Genomic DNA, 16963 nt, shown 5'->3' on the forward strand with positions numbered 1-16963 from the left:
CACGTCTTGTTTTTCATAGTTGTCAGTCACACTGGACATTTATAACCACACATATAGCGCTTTACCACAGTGAACCACTAATGTGAAATGTGCTGTTGTATCTGAGCTACAGACCACAGCAGGTCCAGAAAGTGTGTGATCATCTGATCGCATTCTGTATAATTTAAACAGTTTAAATAAGATTATTTTCATCCTACTAAGAGAAACGATGTGAAGTTGATCTTTTAGTCACTGGCTTGATTTACTGATGCATAAACAGTATTGAACGATTTTGAGAGAAAGATAATCTGTCTGAACTTGAATAATTACACATCAGAAATCACTGACCACAGATCAGGCACTGAATAAACATGGTTACTTACATGTGGGGTAAGTACTTTTGTAAGTGCTTTTGTCATTTGATTGGGAAGATCCTCCCACAGGAGTGAGTTTACTGATAGATGATGCTGGTGGTGGCGTGGAAGTCAGGCTTTTGTTTTGAGCTCTGCTGTAAAACAAAACAAAAACAAAAAAACAATGTGTATACAAGAAATGACTATACTAAATACGCAACACTTTATAAGAGTATGTTGTTACAAATTCAGGTATGTTTCACCACACTTGTGGGTTTAACTTACAAAAGCTTCTTAACTTCCTCCTTCACCCAAGGTTGTCTCCCATCAAGACAGAACTCTCCTCGTTCAGTCTCAAAGCCTAGAAGAACAAGGTAAACAATATTCCGCATCATTCCATCAGATATAATAATATACAAACAGATTTAAGCACTTTACCTGTTATAGTCCAGATCACAGATGCAAAAACCACAACAGCCAAACTCCTCATGAGGATCCTTTGTGTCTCCATTGTCACAGTTGATCTTCAACTTTCACTGCTTGTGTCTGAGAGAATATATTCAAGACTCTCACTAGTTCACCTTAAATAGTCAATAAAGCGGAACTTAAACTGCATGGGCTACACATCCTGTCCGTTTATTTTTGTAGATGATTTCATCATTGTTCTGTTTCATAACCATATCTGGCTTTCCTAGTAGTTTAGATTAGGAGTGAAGTCATTTGTTGTGGTAGTTGCAGTGTTGGGTAAGTTACTTTATAAAAGTAATTAGTTATAGTTACTAGTTACTTCTCACAAAAAGTAACTGCATTAGTAACTGAATTACATCATTACAAAAGTAACTAATTACCAGGGAAAGTAGCCTAACTATTGCGTTACTTAAAAAAAAAAGTTTAAATATAAGAAATTTCTTGGATATCCCCAATATGAAATGTTAAATGAATGAAATGGACACTAAATAGAACATCTTATTATTATAAAACATTGTACACTAATCTACACTAGTTTAATGTTATATATGTTATATAAACTAATTAAAACATTGCATATGATGCCAATATGCTACAGAGATTATTCTAATGCTGAAATGTGTAATTTATTTATAAATAAAGTAATTATGCTCGGACACATCCGGTCTCTCTCGCGCACTGTCGAGCGCGTTCTCGGACACACTCGGTCTCTCTCGCGCACTGTCGAGCGCGCTCGCGGCGCTTTTGCCTCGCTTTTGTCCTACTGAACATAGATATTATATAGAGATATATAATATACATATATACTATATTTCCTATATTATCTATATGATGTCTATCAGTCTATGCTACTGAAAAGATGAGTCCGAGCTTAGGACCCAAGCAATCCGATTGGTTCAAAGCACGTTTTATGGGTAGGCCTAATCGCTTTAGTGCCTGGTTACAAACATAGACTGTAAAAAGGTTACAACAAATCATACAAAATCACTTTATTTTAGAAGACGTTTGTACTACGTTATAACGAGTCATTAATGTATTTTAACTTATACGTTTCATATAAGTTAACGTATAGGCTACGTATTCATATAAATACTAGTATTTAACCGAAGTTATAGATTGTGAAATTAAACATTTCTCGTTGTTAGTGTGTTTTTTAGTTAGCTTAGTAGCATAGCATACAGCTAACGTTTAATCCGATGATCGTGCTAGCTGAGCTTTACCTGAGTTTATACTGCACTGATACTGCCTTAACGTATTCACAGCAATTCGTAATGCAATTATAATTATGTCATTATTTTTTATCGTAATAATCAACGCAATATGTTACAAGCACACTTTTTTATTATTAAAAGAACCATATAAAATAATGTTTATTTGTGTATGTTACTATTTTTCTTATTAACAGTTTAGACATTTAAATAAATGACAGAATGCTAGCTATGTTTTGTGGGTACTTAGTATAATATTTATTGGTTGTCTAGCCTTGACTAAAGAACCGTATAATAAAATTACAGAATCACAAATCTTAATGTAATCAATCAAACCCCTTAATTAATATAATAATCTTTTATTTTTATCCTGCTTAATGAAAGAAATAACATTTTTAGGTATGTTTTGTGACAATGTTATTTGTTATTAAGTAATAGGGCATAATATACTTTTTTTTATTACAAGCATGTCATTTGTGTACTACTGCAAGATTTATGTCATAATTAATTCTTAAAACAGAACATCATACAATACAATAACATTTAATGTAATAAAATTAGTGAACCAAAACTTATATAAAAAAATAAATGAAATTACACAATACATAATGAATTCAACTGAATTATGAGATGTAATATATTTAATTTTTATTAACACAAAACTACAAGCAAAATGCACATCGTTTTAGGACATTTATAGAGCTTTTTAAAATACACAACAATACAAATCAGCTTTAAACATACTCTAGTATGTCTTTAATTTCCTAAATACTTTTGTGACAGTCCTCTGGCTATATTTGTGAAGATTAAAAAACAATTAATGTTGAGTTAGCTGTGTTAAAATATTTAATGAACTGTAAGGTTAAATTATTTTTTAGGTCTATCCTGGATTAGCTAATAAGACACAAATAGATGCAGTGTCTTTTGCTGTATGTAAAGTCAAATCTTTAGTTTGAAGTAAATTCATGTTGTATGTGCAGTCAATTCTTTGTGGAACCATCCTAAGGCCAAGATGATGCAGTCAGTTGAGATGTGCCGAGGCATGGTGGGGTCGTGACGTGGTAGGCGAGGAGGCTGGACTTGTTGTCATGGACTGGGTTGAGGGAACTCTGCAAAACACACAAACATGCTGCAACACGTCACGTGCAACTGTACACTCGCAAAGTCTGTTGTGCTATGGAACATTACTCACTGTTTTTACTTTGATGGGCAAACTAGAAGGCACAACGCAGCAGACATAGTTAGCTCGTTGAACCTTGTTGTCATGGACTGGCTTGAGGGAACTCTGCAAAATGACACACATTTTACCTTTTATACGTCATATGCTGAACAGCATATGCTGCCATTGATGATGCGTGATATCTTCTCAGATGCCACAAATCTTCTCCCTGTATCACCTTGTTTTTCATAGAGGTCCATTTGTCCCTCACCTCCATTTCTGCCATCTAATGCAATGAGCACAGTTAAAGTAATGTAGATGTAATACACAAAATAAAAATAAAAGCATTTATTTAACTTACTGTACAAAACAAAACCCCACAGTTGTTGGAGTCAGCCGGCCTCCATTTTTCTGGATACTCAACAGTTCATTTTCCCAAGTCCAAAGTATTTCGCAAGGCATTGATTTTGTACAAAAGAAAAAAGAAATTAAGAAATGTACATTAGTAAATAAAGATAACCATTTTTGTCATTTACAAAGCACAAAATACCATAGTATAGCCAGGTCCATCGCAGAAATTGACTTGTAGTTGCCAGTGGGGTCGTACACTCGAATATGATTCAGCAAACCATCCAAGACCTTTACAAAATAAACAGAAACCGCTTTAACCAGAGTAACAACTGTTGAGCAAAAAAATTTTTTTTTTATCCACACATACCCACAAAATAAAGTGGTTTCCCTTTTCCGGGCTCTGTCCACCAACAATTCTTGGAATAAGGACGTGTCATTCTCATCAAGGTCCTTTAAAATATTTTTAAGTATATAATTGGTGCTGCAAATGTGTCCCCCTGCTCCTGAAATTTATTTTATAGATTTTCATTTACCTTCAGACAAGAAATGTGACTGTCATCCACATGTTTCTTGATAGTGAAGGATCGCCACCAGAGAACGAACGTGTGCACCTGTAAAGCAGTTCCACCATGTGCTTTACAGAGCTGTGCAATCCTTGTGTCAAGAATCTAAAAGAAATAGTAGTTTTCAATAAAATGTTGTTGTATAATATAAGAAGTACATATAGGAGGTTTGTGTACAAACGCCCATAAGCTGCCATTGGATGCATATGGAGGGCTCGCCTGAGTCCGTAGCACTAAGTTTTATCCCAAATTCCTCCAATATTGCAATCATGTCTATGTCTCAGCACCCTCTAACAGAATCTAACAGAATCCAAGGTTTCAAGAATATCAGAGAAACTTTATTTTTTTGTTTAGACATTTTCTGGAAACCGGGACTAACTAGAGATATTACAAATATGTCTCAAAAAATGTATCAAATTGAAATTCTAACGTCGTCATTCAGCCATGGGAAACTTTTCTTCTGTGAACACAATGTCTCGAAATCTTCAACTGTGGCCTGGCATCTTGAAAACTGAATGAGTGGCTGCTTTCTGTCGGTTTCCTCACTCAAAATTCTCATATACATTTTCCTAGAAAAAATAATGCTTTGTAATTGTCTTACATATACAGTATTATATAATATATAAAAGACTTCCATTTATTTGACATCTTACCTCTTCTAGCTCCAAGATGTGAAAGCAATTCACTGAAAACTGAACAATTTCTGTAAACACGTTTGGATCAGTAACAAATCTTTGCCAAAGTTACTTATTGTACATTTTTACATATAAATAAGAAATGCACAAATTTAACTCTAATATCAAGATCAAATAAAGTATACCTGTGCATCACCTCCTGCCATGTCTGTCTTCAGGCAGTAATAATCATGGTCATCATGAATATTCACTGAAAAAGGTTGTATATGTAATATTTTAAATTTGCCATAAACATTTACTTCAAATAATAATAAAACAAAGCAATTAAGTGAAACTTCTTTTAACTTTCACATAAGCTAAAGCGGTATCTAATTTGACCTTTTTTGCCTAAATAAACATATATATTCTCTTTGAATAAATTGATGTATAGATAGATTTGCGGCATATTTAGGCCTCCATTGGCTCAGTCCTCAATCTCCTTCAGAACTGAAGGAAAGATGATCACGTTATAAGTTTTTTTTTTTTTTTTTATCAATACATAAGCATCATATTAAGATGTCATATTAATATAGGCTCGTACCTTTCAGTCTGAATTGAATCCAGCGCGCTGTTGGATCAGAGCAGTACTTGTCTTTCTCTGTGTAGAATCTGCAGGACAGATATACAGTACCACTGAAATGAACACAATATCAGGCATATAAAACTGTGAAATGTGTGTAGAGAGAGCTTACACTATAGCATCCACACACGGACTCAGAGCATTCTGATGCCTGTATCCAATCAGTTTAACTTCAGGAGGGATTCTTCCCTTCGACACTTCCTTACAGCAAGTCACTCCAACTCTAGTGGGCCGACGATCTGAAAGAGAGACAGAGATTGAAATCTCCAAAGCACTTGTACTGTGCGTACTGTATACAGTATGTGTGAAAACAAGACGATCTTGATCTTGATAAGGGCTCCATCAAAGAAAACTGTTATATAGTTAAATGCAATCTGTTATGGATTCACCATCAGCAGAGAACCTTCTCCCTACTCTTGATTGGCGGGACCCCCGTAGAGAGGGTGAGAGGCTTCAAATATGTTGAAATAAACATCTCTGAGAACTTGACCTGTTCTGTACATGTGCAAGCCAAGTTCCCAGGTGAATAAAGCCAGACAACAAATGTACCTTCTACAACAGCTGAGGAAATTCAGGGTCTCGCAAGCTATCCTGAAAACTTTCTATTCAGCAACAATAGAAAGCGTACAAACTCAGTGTATTTCAGTGTGTTATGGGAACTGCACTAATAAGGACTGTAAAGCTCTGCAGAGAGTATATAGTGCACTTAGCTGAGAACATCACAGGGTCTGCTCTCCCCATGACATCTATCTCAAACCATACAGAAATACAGCTGTTACAGTTTTTCTTGATTGCTTAAATACTATAACCAGGCTTTTTTTAACTAAAATTTCAAAACCATAACGTCATTTATCAAAAAGCTCACCCATTTCCCGAAACTATAAACACGATTCCCGTTTTGACACATGAGTCAGATTTGATGAACTGTCACTGCGAAACTCTACACACAAATCCCTTCATTTCTCTTTGCCTACACCATGTTGTCATTTAGAAAGCACTAGCATTCAATAGCATTCAGCACAGCTTCAGCTCAGTTAGCACACAATTACCCAAAATTGATCACAAACCAATCAGATCCTTCAATAGATACGTAGATAAAAGGGCCAGAGTCAGTTCATTCAGTTTTGGAACAATGGATCCAGAAAGACATGAAGGAAGAGGATGAGGAGGATGAGGAGGAGGAGGAGGAGGAGGAGGAGGAGGAGGAGGAGGAGGAGGAGGAGGTGAAGGAAGAGTATGAGGAAGGTGAAGGGCAAGGAGACAAGACACTCTAGTTGCCCATGTCTTTGTCCATGGTGTGACTATGAGGGAGGCTGGGCTACGAGTAAGGCCAAATTTGAGTCGCTTCACCGTCGCCTCAATCATAAGAACCTTCTGGGAGAAAAACAGGTACAGTAGATGTACTTCAGACTGCTCTGTAACTTTTGAGAGCTGTACTATGTGCTGTAACAACACATACATGTACTGTCGCTGTTGCACTATACTGTAATAAAAGGAAATGCATCAAATTCCCTCACATACAGATAGAGACAGAGCAACCACAAGCAACATAACTTACCAGTTTTGGAAATGTTGTTTTGAATTTATTGCACCAGTGTGTAAGACTGTGTTATAGTGTGTGTGATGTCTGAGGGCAAAGTTTGGTTTTTCAGCAAGAGTGAATGGTTTTGAATGGTTTTTGAGCTTCATTTTGACCTGAAAATAGGATGTTTGGGGAATTGGGTGAGACGTTATAGATTTGTGTTTACAGTTTTGAGAATACGAGGCATAGTTTCAAGAAATGTATTTAAGCAATCGAGAAAAACTGTATAATTTTTCAAAACATCTTATTTTTTGTTCAGCAGAAGAACAAACTGCATACAGCTTTGAAACAACATCAGGGTGAGTAAATTATGACATCTTCATTTTCATGTTTGGGTGGACTATCTCTTTAATGATTGTATGTGTATGTGACAAGATTTATTTGTCATACACAGTTATACAGGATACCACCAGTGAATGTAAATCGGGTCTGCTCCATTAGACTGTGCATAACATAACATATAAAGTAAACCTGAGCAGTGCAAAAACAGTATATAATAAAACTGACAACAGTAATATTATACAGGAATATATGATGTCCAAAAAAGAGAGAATGTGCAAAACACATGTTGCATGGCTCTAACAAGACAAAGTGCTATGTGCAAACTGACACTTACAGTTTTTCTCAATTGCTAAAACACAATTTCTGAAACCTTGCTCCTTTTTCTGAAAACATTAAACACAAAACCTCATCTTCAAGCACTATTTACAAAACCTCTGACTCCTCTTGCAAAATAAAACTTTTGACCTCAAAACAGTTTTACCTGTGTTCAAAATCAAACACTGCTCTCAAATCATAAACAAAGTGATCAAAATGATATACACTATCAAGCAGTCAATACACCAAAAAATAGAAAACACATTGTTCAAAACATAGTTCTCGAAAGATATCTACGGACTGCTATTCTGTTTGTAGACTTACCCGTGCCGTGACACCTTACTGTACCATCAAAAAGTTCATTTGTGACATACTGTATGACTGCACTTGATAAAAGGAAATAAAAAGAAAAGTAAAAAAAAAAAAAAAAAAAAAAAAAAAAAACGGTTCTCAGGGAGAAGTAAATTTTTAATCTCAAAACAAATTTCATATTTTTCCGTCATTGTCTTTTGATGAACGAAAACATGTTCTATCATAGTAGCTCAAAACTGATCAGACTACTCTGCTTTGCTCTTTGCGATTTTTTTTTTTTGTTCTTCCTCCTCCTTGTACCCCTATTTTACAGTACTGTACCCTGCATCTCACAAACTTGTCCTTTGTCTCTGTGATACTGTAATTCTTGTTCTTTGTTGATATGAACCTGCAACCTGTCAAAATCTATTGAGCAGTCAGTACTGTTAACAAATGGAAAGCACAATGTTCAGGGCCATACAATTTCATTGTACAGTATACAGCCTACAATACTGAAAGGGACAAAAATCAAAGGAGTAAACGTGATCAGTGTGCTGCTTCTTGTCTTTGGGCATCATTTGAAACAGGTTAAATCAATTTTGAGAGATTGTGTTCAATCAATGACATTCACTGGAAGTCAACAGGAACAGAAACTGTTTTACTTCTGTCTTTAAAATATCTTCTTTTGTCTTCCACAGAAGAAAGAAAGTCAACAACATGAGGATAAGTAAATGATGACAGAATTTTCATTTTTGGGCAGACTATGCCTCTTGATTATGAAAGCAGGTTGGTGTGAATTAAATGGATCTGAGTATAAATGTAAAAAAATGTCATTAAAATCAGTAGATGCATTAGCCTGGATGCCAGCCGAACTGTGAGCTCTGCCCACAACATTTGAGGTCGGGAAGTATTCTGACTAGAATCTGAGTATGACGACGTCAGGCTATAGATCCATAATAATCAGCACCAAAGGCTCTTATAAAAATACAAATCCAATGATAAAAAAAGATGCTAAAGAGAAAAGGTATCATCGTTTCTGACAGAGACCTCTTGCACACATTCAGAAACATCAACCACAAGCAAAACCAGTTGTTGCTGATCATAGTTTATTTGTAGTTTCAGATTGCACTCGTTCATTTGCATAATCAACTGACAAAAATGTCTAGGTTTGTTTTCATACAAATCAGTCTTAATTTCACTCAGACTTGCGTCACCCTTCTTAACACAGTTCATCACCAGTACATTGAGTGAAATATATTTCAATGTGAAATATAATATATAAGCACACATTTGTTCTAAAGCAGTTTCACTATTATTCAGTGTCTGAATAAATTAAGAACTGTCACTGTCAAACTACATCATGTATTCAACAACATACATTTTAAAAATTCAATTTGAATACGCCTAATTTACTAACCGTCACTTTAAATACCTTCTGATATTCTTCATTTGGGGTGACACTAGTGATCTTTGGGGTCTCCTGAGACATGTAATTTTGTAACAGAATAATAGTTTTTTTTTTTTAAATAAATGTAATTTTACTCTGATTATTAATGTTTTTACTCCACATTTGTGCAGATTTTGGAGGATTTATGATATATTTAATATTTATATAAATATATTAAAACATTTTTTTTTTAATAGGTTTTTATACAAAAACAGCTTTTTATGTAAAATTCAAATTACATTTCACATAACATGGATAATTTTACATGGCTTAGTGTAACATTTTTGCCCATATTTTGGAAAATGTAGTTTTAAAAGTAAAAAATTATCATTTTAGCCACTAGATGGCAATAGAGCTCCACTATATGATATTTGACTAACTGAAACATATCTTTTCACAATTTTTTCTAGTTGGATTCATATCTAAATATTATGAAATCACTTTTTTTTTGTCAAAGTTTATCATTTTTTGTACTGAATTTTTTCCCCAATAATGTTTCATTATGATTAGAATCAAACCTGAAAAAGATAAAAGTTGAGTTTTTAGTTTACCGTTTATTTCAATATTTTTTTCATTGTACAAATGTAATCTAGACTTCAGTTACTAACTGTAACAGAACAGATATGTACAGTTATATTATTAAGTACAAATACATGACATGATCATCAAAATGCAATGAACTGAACAGCATAACAAATGAGCAAATAAAGCAGTAACTTTTGTCCCTTTCTCTCTCCCTCTCTCTCTCTGTGTGTATGTGTGTGTGTGTTCACATTGTCGATGTGTCAGTGTCACCAAATTTATTTTTGTGGTGGTTCAGCATTTTATGTGACAAATTATAAGAGAGCAGTTTTTATAGTCTCACAAATGTATTCCTCTGTGTGTGTGTGTGTGTGTGTGTGCGTGTGAGCATGATAATTTTGCATTGTGAATGTTTTTAGAAGTGTGCCACTTCATTTCTGTCTATGTGTGTTCTGTGTTGTGTCTGATTTTGATGATGAATTTTGTCCATTTTCTATGCGGGGTCTCCCACGAGTTTGACTATTTTTTTCACGCAAACATAAAAACAGATATCATTACAATTAATTTTTTATTTTATTTTTGTAGATCTAGAAAGGGTCGAGAGCTGTACAAAGTTTCATGCCATTTGGACAAAAATAACATTTTTTAAAAATTCAGCAAAAGTCATTTGCGGGTTAAAAAGACCCTGAAGAACACCAAAGGGTTTTAAACTTTAGAAATATTTTAATATAATAATATAATATTTTAAAACTCATAACTACTTCAAGATGTGTTCTCATTATGAGTTTGCTTTTAGATGTTCATGATTCATGATCTGTCAGTTGATTGGGAAGATCCTCACACAGGAGTGAGTTTACTGATAGATGATGCTGGTGGTGGCGTGGAAGTCAGGCTTTGTTTCTTTGAGCTCTGCTGTAAAAAAAAACACACAATATGAATACAAGAATACTACTGTATACTAAACATGCAACACTTTATAAGATTATGTTGTTACAAATTCAGGTATGTTTCACAACACTTGTTGGATTTAACTTACAAACGCTTAACTTCCTCCTGCACCCATTGTTGCCTCCAATCAAGACAGAACTCTCCTCGTTCAGTCTTAAAGCTGTTAAAGAGAATGAAAAAGTTCAAACAGAAATCTAGCATCAGATGCTGTTGATCTCTAATCATGACATGTTTTCTTTAGAGAAGAACTGGGATTCTTACACAACGGCCTTCAGACATGGAAGAGTTTGATTTAAAAGCAGCCTGAAACTGATGATAGGATCAGTCAACTTTGCACTGGAGACGACTTTACAGCAGTTGATCAGCTTCTGATGATCACCTGCTGAGATTGAATAACAGGGTAAACCTCAATATTCTGCACCGTTCCATCAGATATAATAATATACAAACAGTTTCAAGCACTTTACCTGTTATAGTCCAGATCACAGATGCAAAAACCACAACAGCCAAACTCCTCATGAGGATCCTTTGTGTCTCCATTGTCACAGTCGATCTTCAACTTTCACTGCTTGTGTCTGAGAGAATATATTCAAGACTCTCACAAGTTCACCTTAAATAGTCAATAAAGCGGAACTTAAACTGCATGGGCTACACATCCTGTCCGTTTAATTTTGTAGATGATTTCATCATTGTTCTGTTTCATCACCAACTTTGCTGTCAGTCATTTAATTGATATTAATTTCAATGTATGCTGAAAAAAGGTAATAATCTTTAATATTCCAATAGATCAAGTCATTTTATCAATAGAGTGTTTTTTATTTAGTGATTCAAATATATTTTATCTTGTAACATTGATCAGTTGTCCATTCAAATGAAGCAAACTAGGAACGAAGAGCTGACGTCATACTGTTACCTCAACTAAGAGGTTTGTTGGGGAGTTTTGCTAGTCAGTGGGATGGCATGGGTGTTACGTACGTGTACGTATTTAGAGTGTTGTAATAGGGAGATGTGTATGGCAAGCCATGTTAACATTTAACAGCTAGACTGGATATGTGTTGCAGATATCTTTAATTCAGTTTTGCCTAGTCAAAAAGAACATTTCAGATATCCGCAACTACATTCTTCCTATCCATAATTGTCATTTCAGATATCCACAAAGACATTCTTCCTAGGACAAATGACATCACTTTTGCCATTCATTTGAATGGGGTTTATCATTACAGATATCTACAATTCAGTTGCAGATATCCACTATGTGATTTACGGATATCTGTAACTGAATTGTAGATATCTGTAATTCTAGTTTGAGATATCTTCAATTAGATTCTGACTAGTCATAACTCCAGTTCAAGATATCTTTAATTCACCTCAATTCAAGATATCTACATGTTCCTTTTCAGATATCTTAAATTAAGTTTTGACTAGGTGAAATTACGTTGTAGATATCTGTAACTGGAGTTATGTCTAGTCAAAATGGCGTTGTAGATATCTCAAACTGGAGTTAGGGATAGTCATAATTTAATTGTAGATATCTATAATCAAGTTAAAGATATCTTGAAATTAAGTTTGATTAGAGATATCTGAAATTTGAGATATCTGTAACTTTTATTCTGCCTAGTCAAAATGTAATTACAGATATCTTGAATTAGAGTTTTGACTAGGCCAAATGACGTTGCAGATATCTGTATGCATGCATCACACTTTAGGCGGGAGCAGAGCGTGTTGTTCAAATCATCAAATCACATAGCACCTGTTAACTGTTAACTTTAATTACCACTGATTAGCACCATGTTGGAGCAACCAGAGTTTTTAATCGTCTTTTTTCATGCTGTTTCAAACTGAAAAAATAAAATAAAAAATAAGAACTAATCTGAACTAAGAACTTTGTTTCTCATCTAAGGAAGTTAATGTTATTGTACTTTCAAGAATAGCATGCATGTCAGCATCTTTATTAAAGTGAATTAGTGTGAATCTTTTTCACGCATAAATCTTACGGCAACAACAACCTTTTAAGCATGAACATAAACATAGCATTGTAAAAATTATTATTTTTTTTTTGTATATAAAAAACATTTTCTGGTGTTTTTTTTCGATTACAGCCAAGGCCATGCCTGCTTCTTGCTTCTTCCATTCATAGAAATAAAGAAATTAACCTACTTTTTCTTTGATTATGGTGGGGAGGGGAAATGGATATGTAAAATAGAGCAACGTCATGCACAATAATTTGCACTAGTCATAATGACGTTTGAGATATCTTTAACTTTCATTCTGCCTAGTCAAAACTGAATTACAGATATCTGCAATTGTCATTTAAGATATGTGACGAGTTGAATGTCATTTTCAATGATGTCATTGCAGATATCTGTAATTCAGTTTTGCCTAGTCAAAACTGAATTACAGATATCTCTATCTGTCGTTTCGACTAGTCACAATTACGTTACAGATATCTTGAATGACAATTCCAACTATCCAAAATGTAATTACGACTAGTCAGAAAGACATTGTTGATATCTACAATGTTAATTCCGGATAGTCAAAATTTGCTTTTAAATGTTAAAATGGCTTGCCATAGATGTGGGTAGTTTGGTGTGTGTGTGTGTGGGTGTGTGTGTGTTTCAGATACTCATTGGATCAACCTACAGCCTGTCAGTTTTTCCTGAAGGATGATGACGTCTCGGTTCACCCATCCAATCACATTCCACCACCTTCCTCAAATACCCGTATCTCTTCCACGTCCCCAGCTTTTGGCTCACTTTGACATTTGCATTTGTTTGGCTCGCTGTTGTTTTCTGTGTGCATTAATCAATTGTCATAGTGGTTGTGAAGTGTTTTTGTTTGTTTTACTGTTCATCCTTGTTCAGTCATCACGGTGCATGTGAGGCTGGGAAGGAGGGAGCAGGTTAGTAAGTCGCGCGACATACATTGCGCACCACGTAGGACAATTTTGAATTGTATTAGACACACTAGTTTAGGAGAGTGCCACACCCTGTAAGTTTTTGTTATATGGTAGATAGTGTAGTTTTGTTTGGGCGTTTTGACGCCGAAGACTTTTCTTTTCTACATTTTTCGTTTGGTAGTTAGTTTAGTTGCATTGATCTTCTAGGTAGTTTGTTCTGTTTTATTTATTTATTTCATTTGGCATCTCTCGAGCTCGCCTTCCCACCTTTGTTTGTTTTTTAGTATTGTTAATCGTCGTTTTTCTCATTGTTTGTAAATATTGTAAATATTATTTTCTCTTTATTCTTCCACTTTTGGGTTCTATAAAATAAATACTTTTGAGCGGAGTTTTTGAGTTGATCTTTTTCCTTTTATTGCCCGGTCCTTCATATAAGTTATACGCACATCTTTATTTAAATGTTATACTCCCTTACCCCTATCTAAAATCAAAAAGGGACGTAATACGTAACAATGGCATCAAGTTTTTCCATTTAACAATATTCTTAGACACAGATTCTCCATAACTGTCAAATTCCTCTGAAATGCAAGACACTGTCTTCCTTTATTGACAGATTTAAAGACATCCAATACTGAAAAGGCCATTTTCAGAAATAAATATAGAAATACTAAATGAATATATTTAAATATTTAATACAATGAACTAGATATACAGAACAAAAATTGGTTCCATGCATATCCATTAATATGTTTCTGTATAATTGTGTTCTTATTTAAAGGTTATTCAAAAACTAATGATCTGCACCAGGACTGGATTTACAATAGTTTTCTTGTCAAAATCTCACTGTTTATTCTGATTTTTATTGATAGTTTGTATTTACCATGTAGGCAAACTATCAAAATGTATCAAATTCTCTTTTTATCTTGCTTTCCACTGTGAAATGGGATGAGATGATTGGACACTGGCTGAAGTTATTTATCCACCACTGAGTAATATTTCCAAAATTATCACCTAGCATCATCTTTTGTGCTCATACACATTAGATTGTTTTTTAAATGTGTCAGAATATGCTACAAGTTTAGCCAATGTAAGGACATATACTGCAACTTGAAAAATCTAACCTTGTCATCACCTGTAGCCACTGTTGTCTTCATCTCTTAGCTCTGATATAATTTTTTCGTGATCAGCCCATATGGTATCATAATTCATCATTCATTGCTGTCAGTCGTGATGGTGATTTATAACCACACATACTAGCGCTTTACCACAATGAACCACTAATAGGAGAAATGTACTGTTGTATCTGTGCTACAGGTGATCATTTCAGAGAACAACAGATGCAAAGATGGACACACCACTAAGATGGTTTATATCAGCTCAGATGACTTTAATACATTGCATGAGGTTTGTTCAAAAGAGGATCGGTTCATTTAATCAACATTTAAAAACAAACAGTTGTGAATTCCATCCATACTTTGTTAAAGGCCCACTGAAGTGCCTTGAATCCTGCAGCATTATTCAATGTGTTGACTTAATTTCCACTGAAACAGGTAGAGAGGGTGAGACATATCGAACAGTTCCTCTCCTCTCCTCTCCTCTCCTCTCCTCTCCTCTCCTTTTTTTATTTTTTTTATTCAAGTTTTTATTGCTTTCATCCGGTACATGACAATATCATACAAAACACAGATTACAGATATATACAAATGCTACATATAAGGCCAAAATATATAAACCGGTTGCAATTAACAGAGGGAAACGGAATACTAAATGAAAAAAAATTAAATAATACTAATAATAATGAGGAGTCAGAGTTATTGTGTCACATGGACAGACACTGTCACATAAGACCAAAAGTCTTCCCAGACAGGGATACACACAGGGACACATGCTCTGTTCTTATTATGTAGTTTGTAAAGCAAACACTCATAACAGGCTGTCTTTGTCATTATGTTGACCCATTCTTTTAACTCTGTTTTTTTTGTTTTTTTGTTTTCCAGTGTTTCAAAATGACTCTAGCCGTCCCAGATACCCCCACCATGATCACTGCAAACTCTCCATGTGAAATATTTGACATCTGCTCTCTGTCTCCCAATATACACAATTTTGGTGATAATGGTTGTTGTTCCAAGCCATTTGCTCAAAATATTTAAAATTTGGTGCCATAACGGCTGAATAAGTGGACACTCCCAGTGAATAAAAGTACATCTGTCCTTTTGACATTTCCAACAAACATTATTATTTGTCAGGCCCATTCTATTAAGTCCAAGGGGTGTCAGATAGAACCTGTGTATAAAAACAATTTGTGTTCTTTGTCACCTCCCTGTATGCCTGGAATGTTTATATTAGCCCTGATCGCAATAGCCAGAGGTTCCAATGTGATGTTGAACAATAATGTGGACAGCGGACACCCCGTCATGTCCCCCTGGTAAGGTCAAAAAATGGGGAAACTTTACAGTTGGTAATCACGCATACCTTAGGTGTTTTGTACAATGTTTGGATTCACTTGATAAAACATCATGGCCCAAACCCGAAATTTGTAGTAGTTTAATTTGGCTAGTAGTTTACCAGTTTTCTCCCCATCCTTATAGAAAGTAGTTCCCAATCTAAATAAGGCGTATTCTACCTTTTTATTAGATATTTCCTGGATTTCAAATTTAAGTTTACAAATATCTTGATACAATTAATTTGAAAAGCATTGGGATAATTCTTTTTCATAATTCTTATTTTTGTTATCTAATTCCCGTATGCTGTCCAGATCCTCCTTTTTCCGTTTAGATGCATATTATCTTCCCTCTGACGTATGCCTTAGATGCCTCCCATTCCGTTGATCTGTACTACCAGTATTAATTTAAAAAATGATAATGTAAATCTTCTTTTAACAATAAACTAAAGGCCTCATGAGATAGAAGTGAAGTGTTTAATCTCCATCTGCCTTTTCTCTTTTTGTCAGAGTTAATATCAATATCTAACTTCACGGCTGGGAGTTTTAATCAAAGTTTAACTTCTGCAAGGAGTTTTAATCAAAAATGTATTATTATGCTGTCTCTGATGGTTTTCCATTTAATTTTAATGTAGGCTAATCTTTTATTTTACTCTTATATTCATATTTAAATAGTTTTTGTATGACTATGTACTCGCATATATTCATATACTGTATTATTTAATGTATATTTATAGATCATTACATGTCTTTGTTACAGTTTTTCTCAATTGCAATGAACACATTTCTTGAAACTATGCCTCGTATTCTCAAAACTGTAAATACAAATCTATAACGTCTCACCCAATCCTATTTTCAGGTCAAAATGAAGCTCTACACTCAAAACCATTCACTCTTGCTGAAAA

The 16963-nt window shown here is 34.5% G+C and overlaps 2 protein-coding genes across 7 annotated transcripts in view; both read right to left on the reverse strand.

The window, feature by feature from the left end:
- The window catches only part of LOC311075411 (uncharacterized protein), a 145246-nt gene that overhangs the window by 5658 nt on the left and 122625 nt on the right, over positions 1-16963 (reverse strand). The window contains exons 10-11 of one of the 2 annotated variants that reach the window (XM_084102820.1): positions 10811-10882; positions 8863-10686 (exon numbers count right to left, since the gene is read on the reverse strand). The exons of the other annotated variant lie outside the window; for it this stretch is intronic. Of the exons in view, the coding sequence (XP_083958946.1) occupies positions 10662-10686; positions 10811-10882 (97 nt within the window). The 3' untranslated portion in view covers positions 8863-10661. Of the gene's footprint in view, positions 1-8862; positions 10687-10810; positions 10883-16963 lie in introns of those variants that run through there. 2 annotated transcript variants of the gene reach the window in all.
- Positions 2704-4923, reverse strand: LOC311075413 (uncharacterized protein). 5 transcript variants are annotated; one of them, XM_084102825.1, is made up of 9 exons: positions 4902-4923; positions 4735-4784; positions 4052-4186; positions 3886-3968; positions 3718-3806; positions 3529-3578; positions 3406-3453; positions 3201-3293; positions 2704-3117 (listed from the first exon to the last, which is right to left on the reverse strand). In XM_084102825.1, exons 7-9 carry the CDS (start codon positions 3451-3453, stop codon positions 3010-3012), a joined length of 249 nt encoding a protein of 82 aa, XP_083958951.1. In that variant the 5' UTR covers positions 3529-3578; positions 3718-3806; positions 3886-3968; positions 4052-4186; positions 4735-4784; positions 4902-4923; the 3' UTR covers positions 2704-3009. The 5 variants fall into 5 exon arrangements, with proteins under 5 accessions (XP_083958951.1, XP_083958948.1, XP_083958950.1 ...); XM_084102822.1 differs by having other exon boundaries at positions 3529-3585; XM_084102824.1 differs by lacking the exon at positions 3886-3968 and having other exon boundaries at positions 3529-3585.

This window comes from Abramis brama, assembly GCF_963993115.1.
Source record: "Abramis brama genome assembly, chromosome: 24".
NCBI classification, from domain to species: Eukaryota; Metazoa; Chordata; class Actinopteri; order Cypriniformes; family Leuciscidae; genus Abramis; species Abramis brama.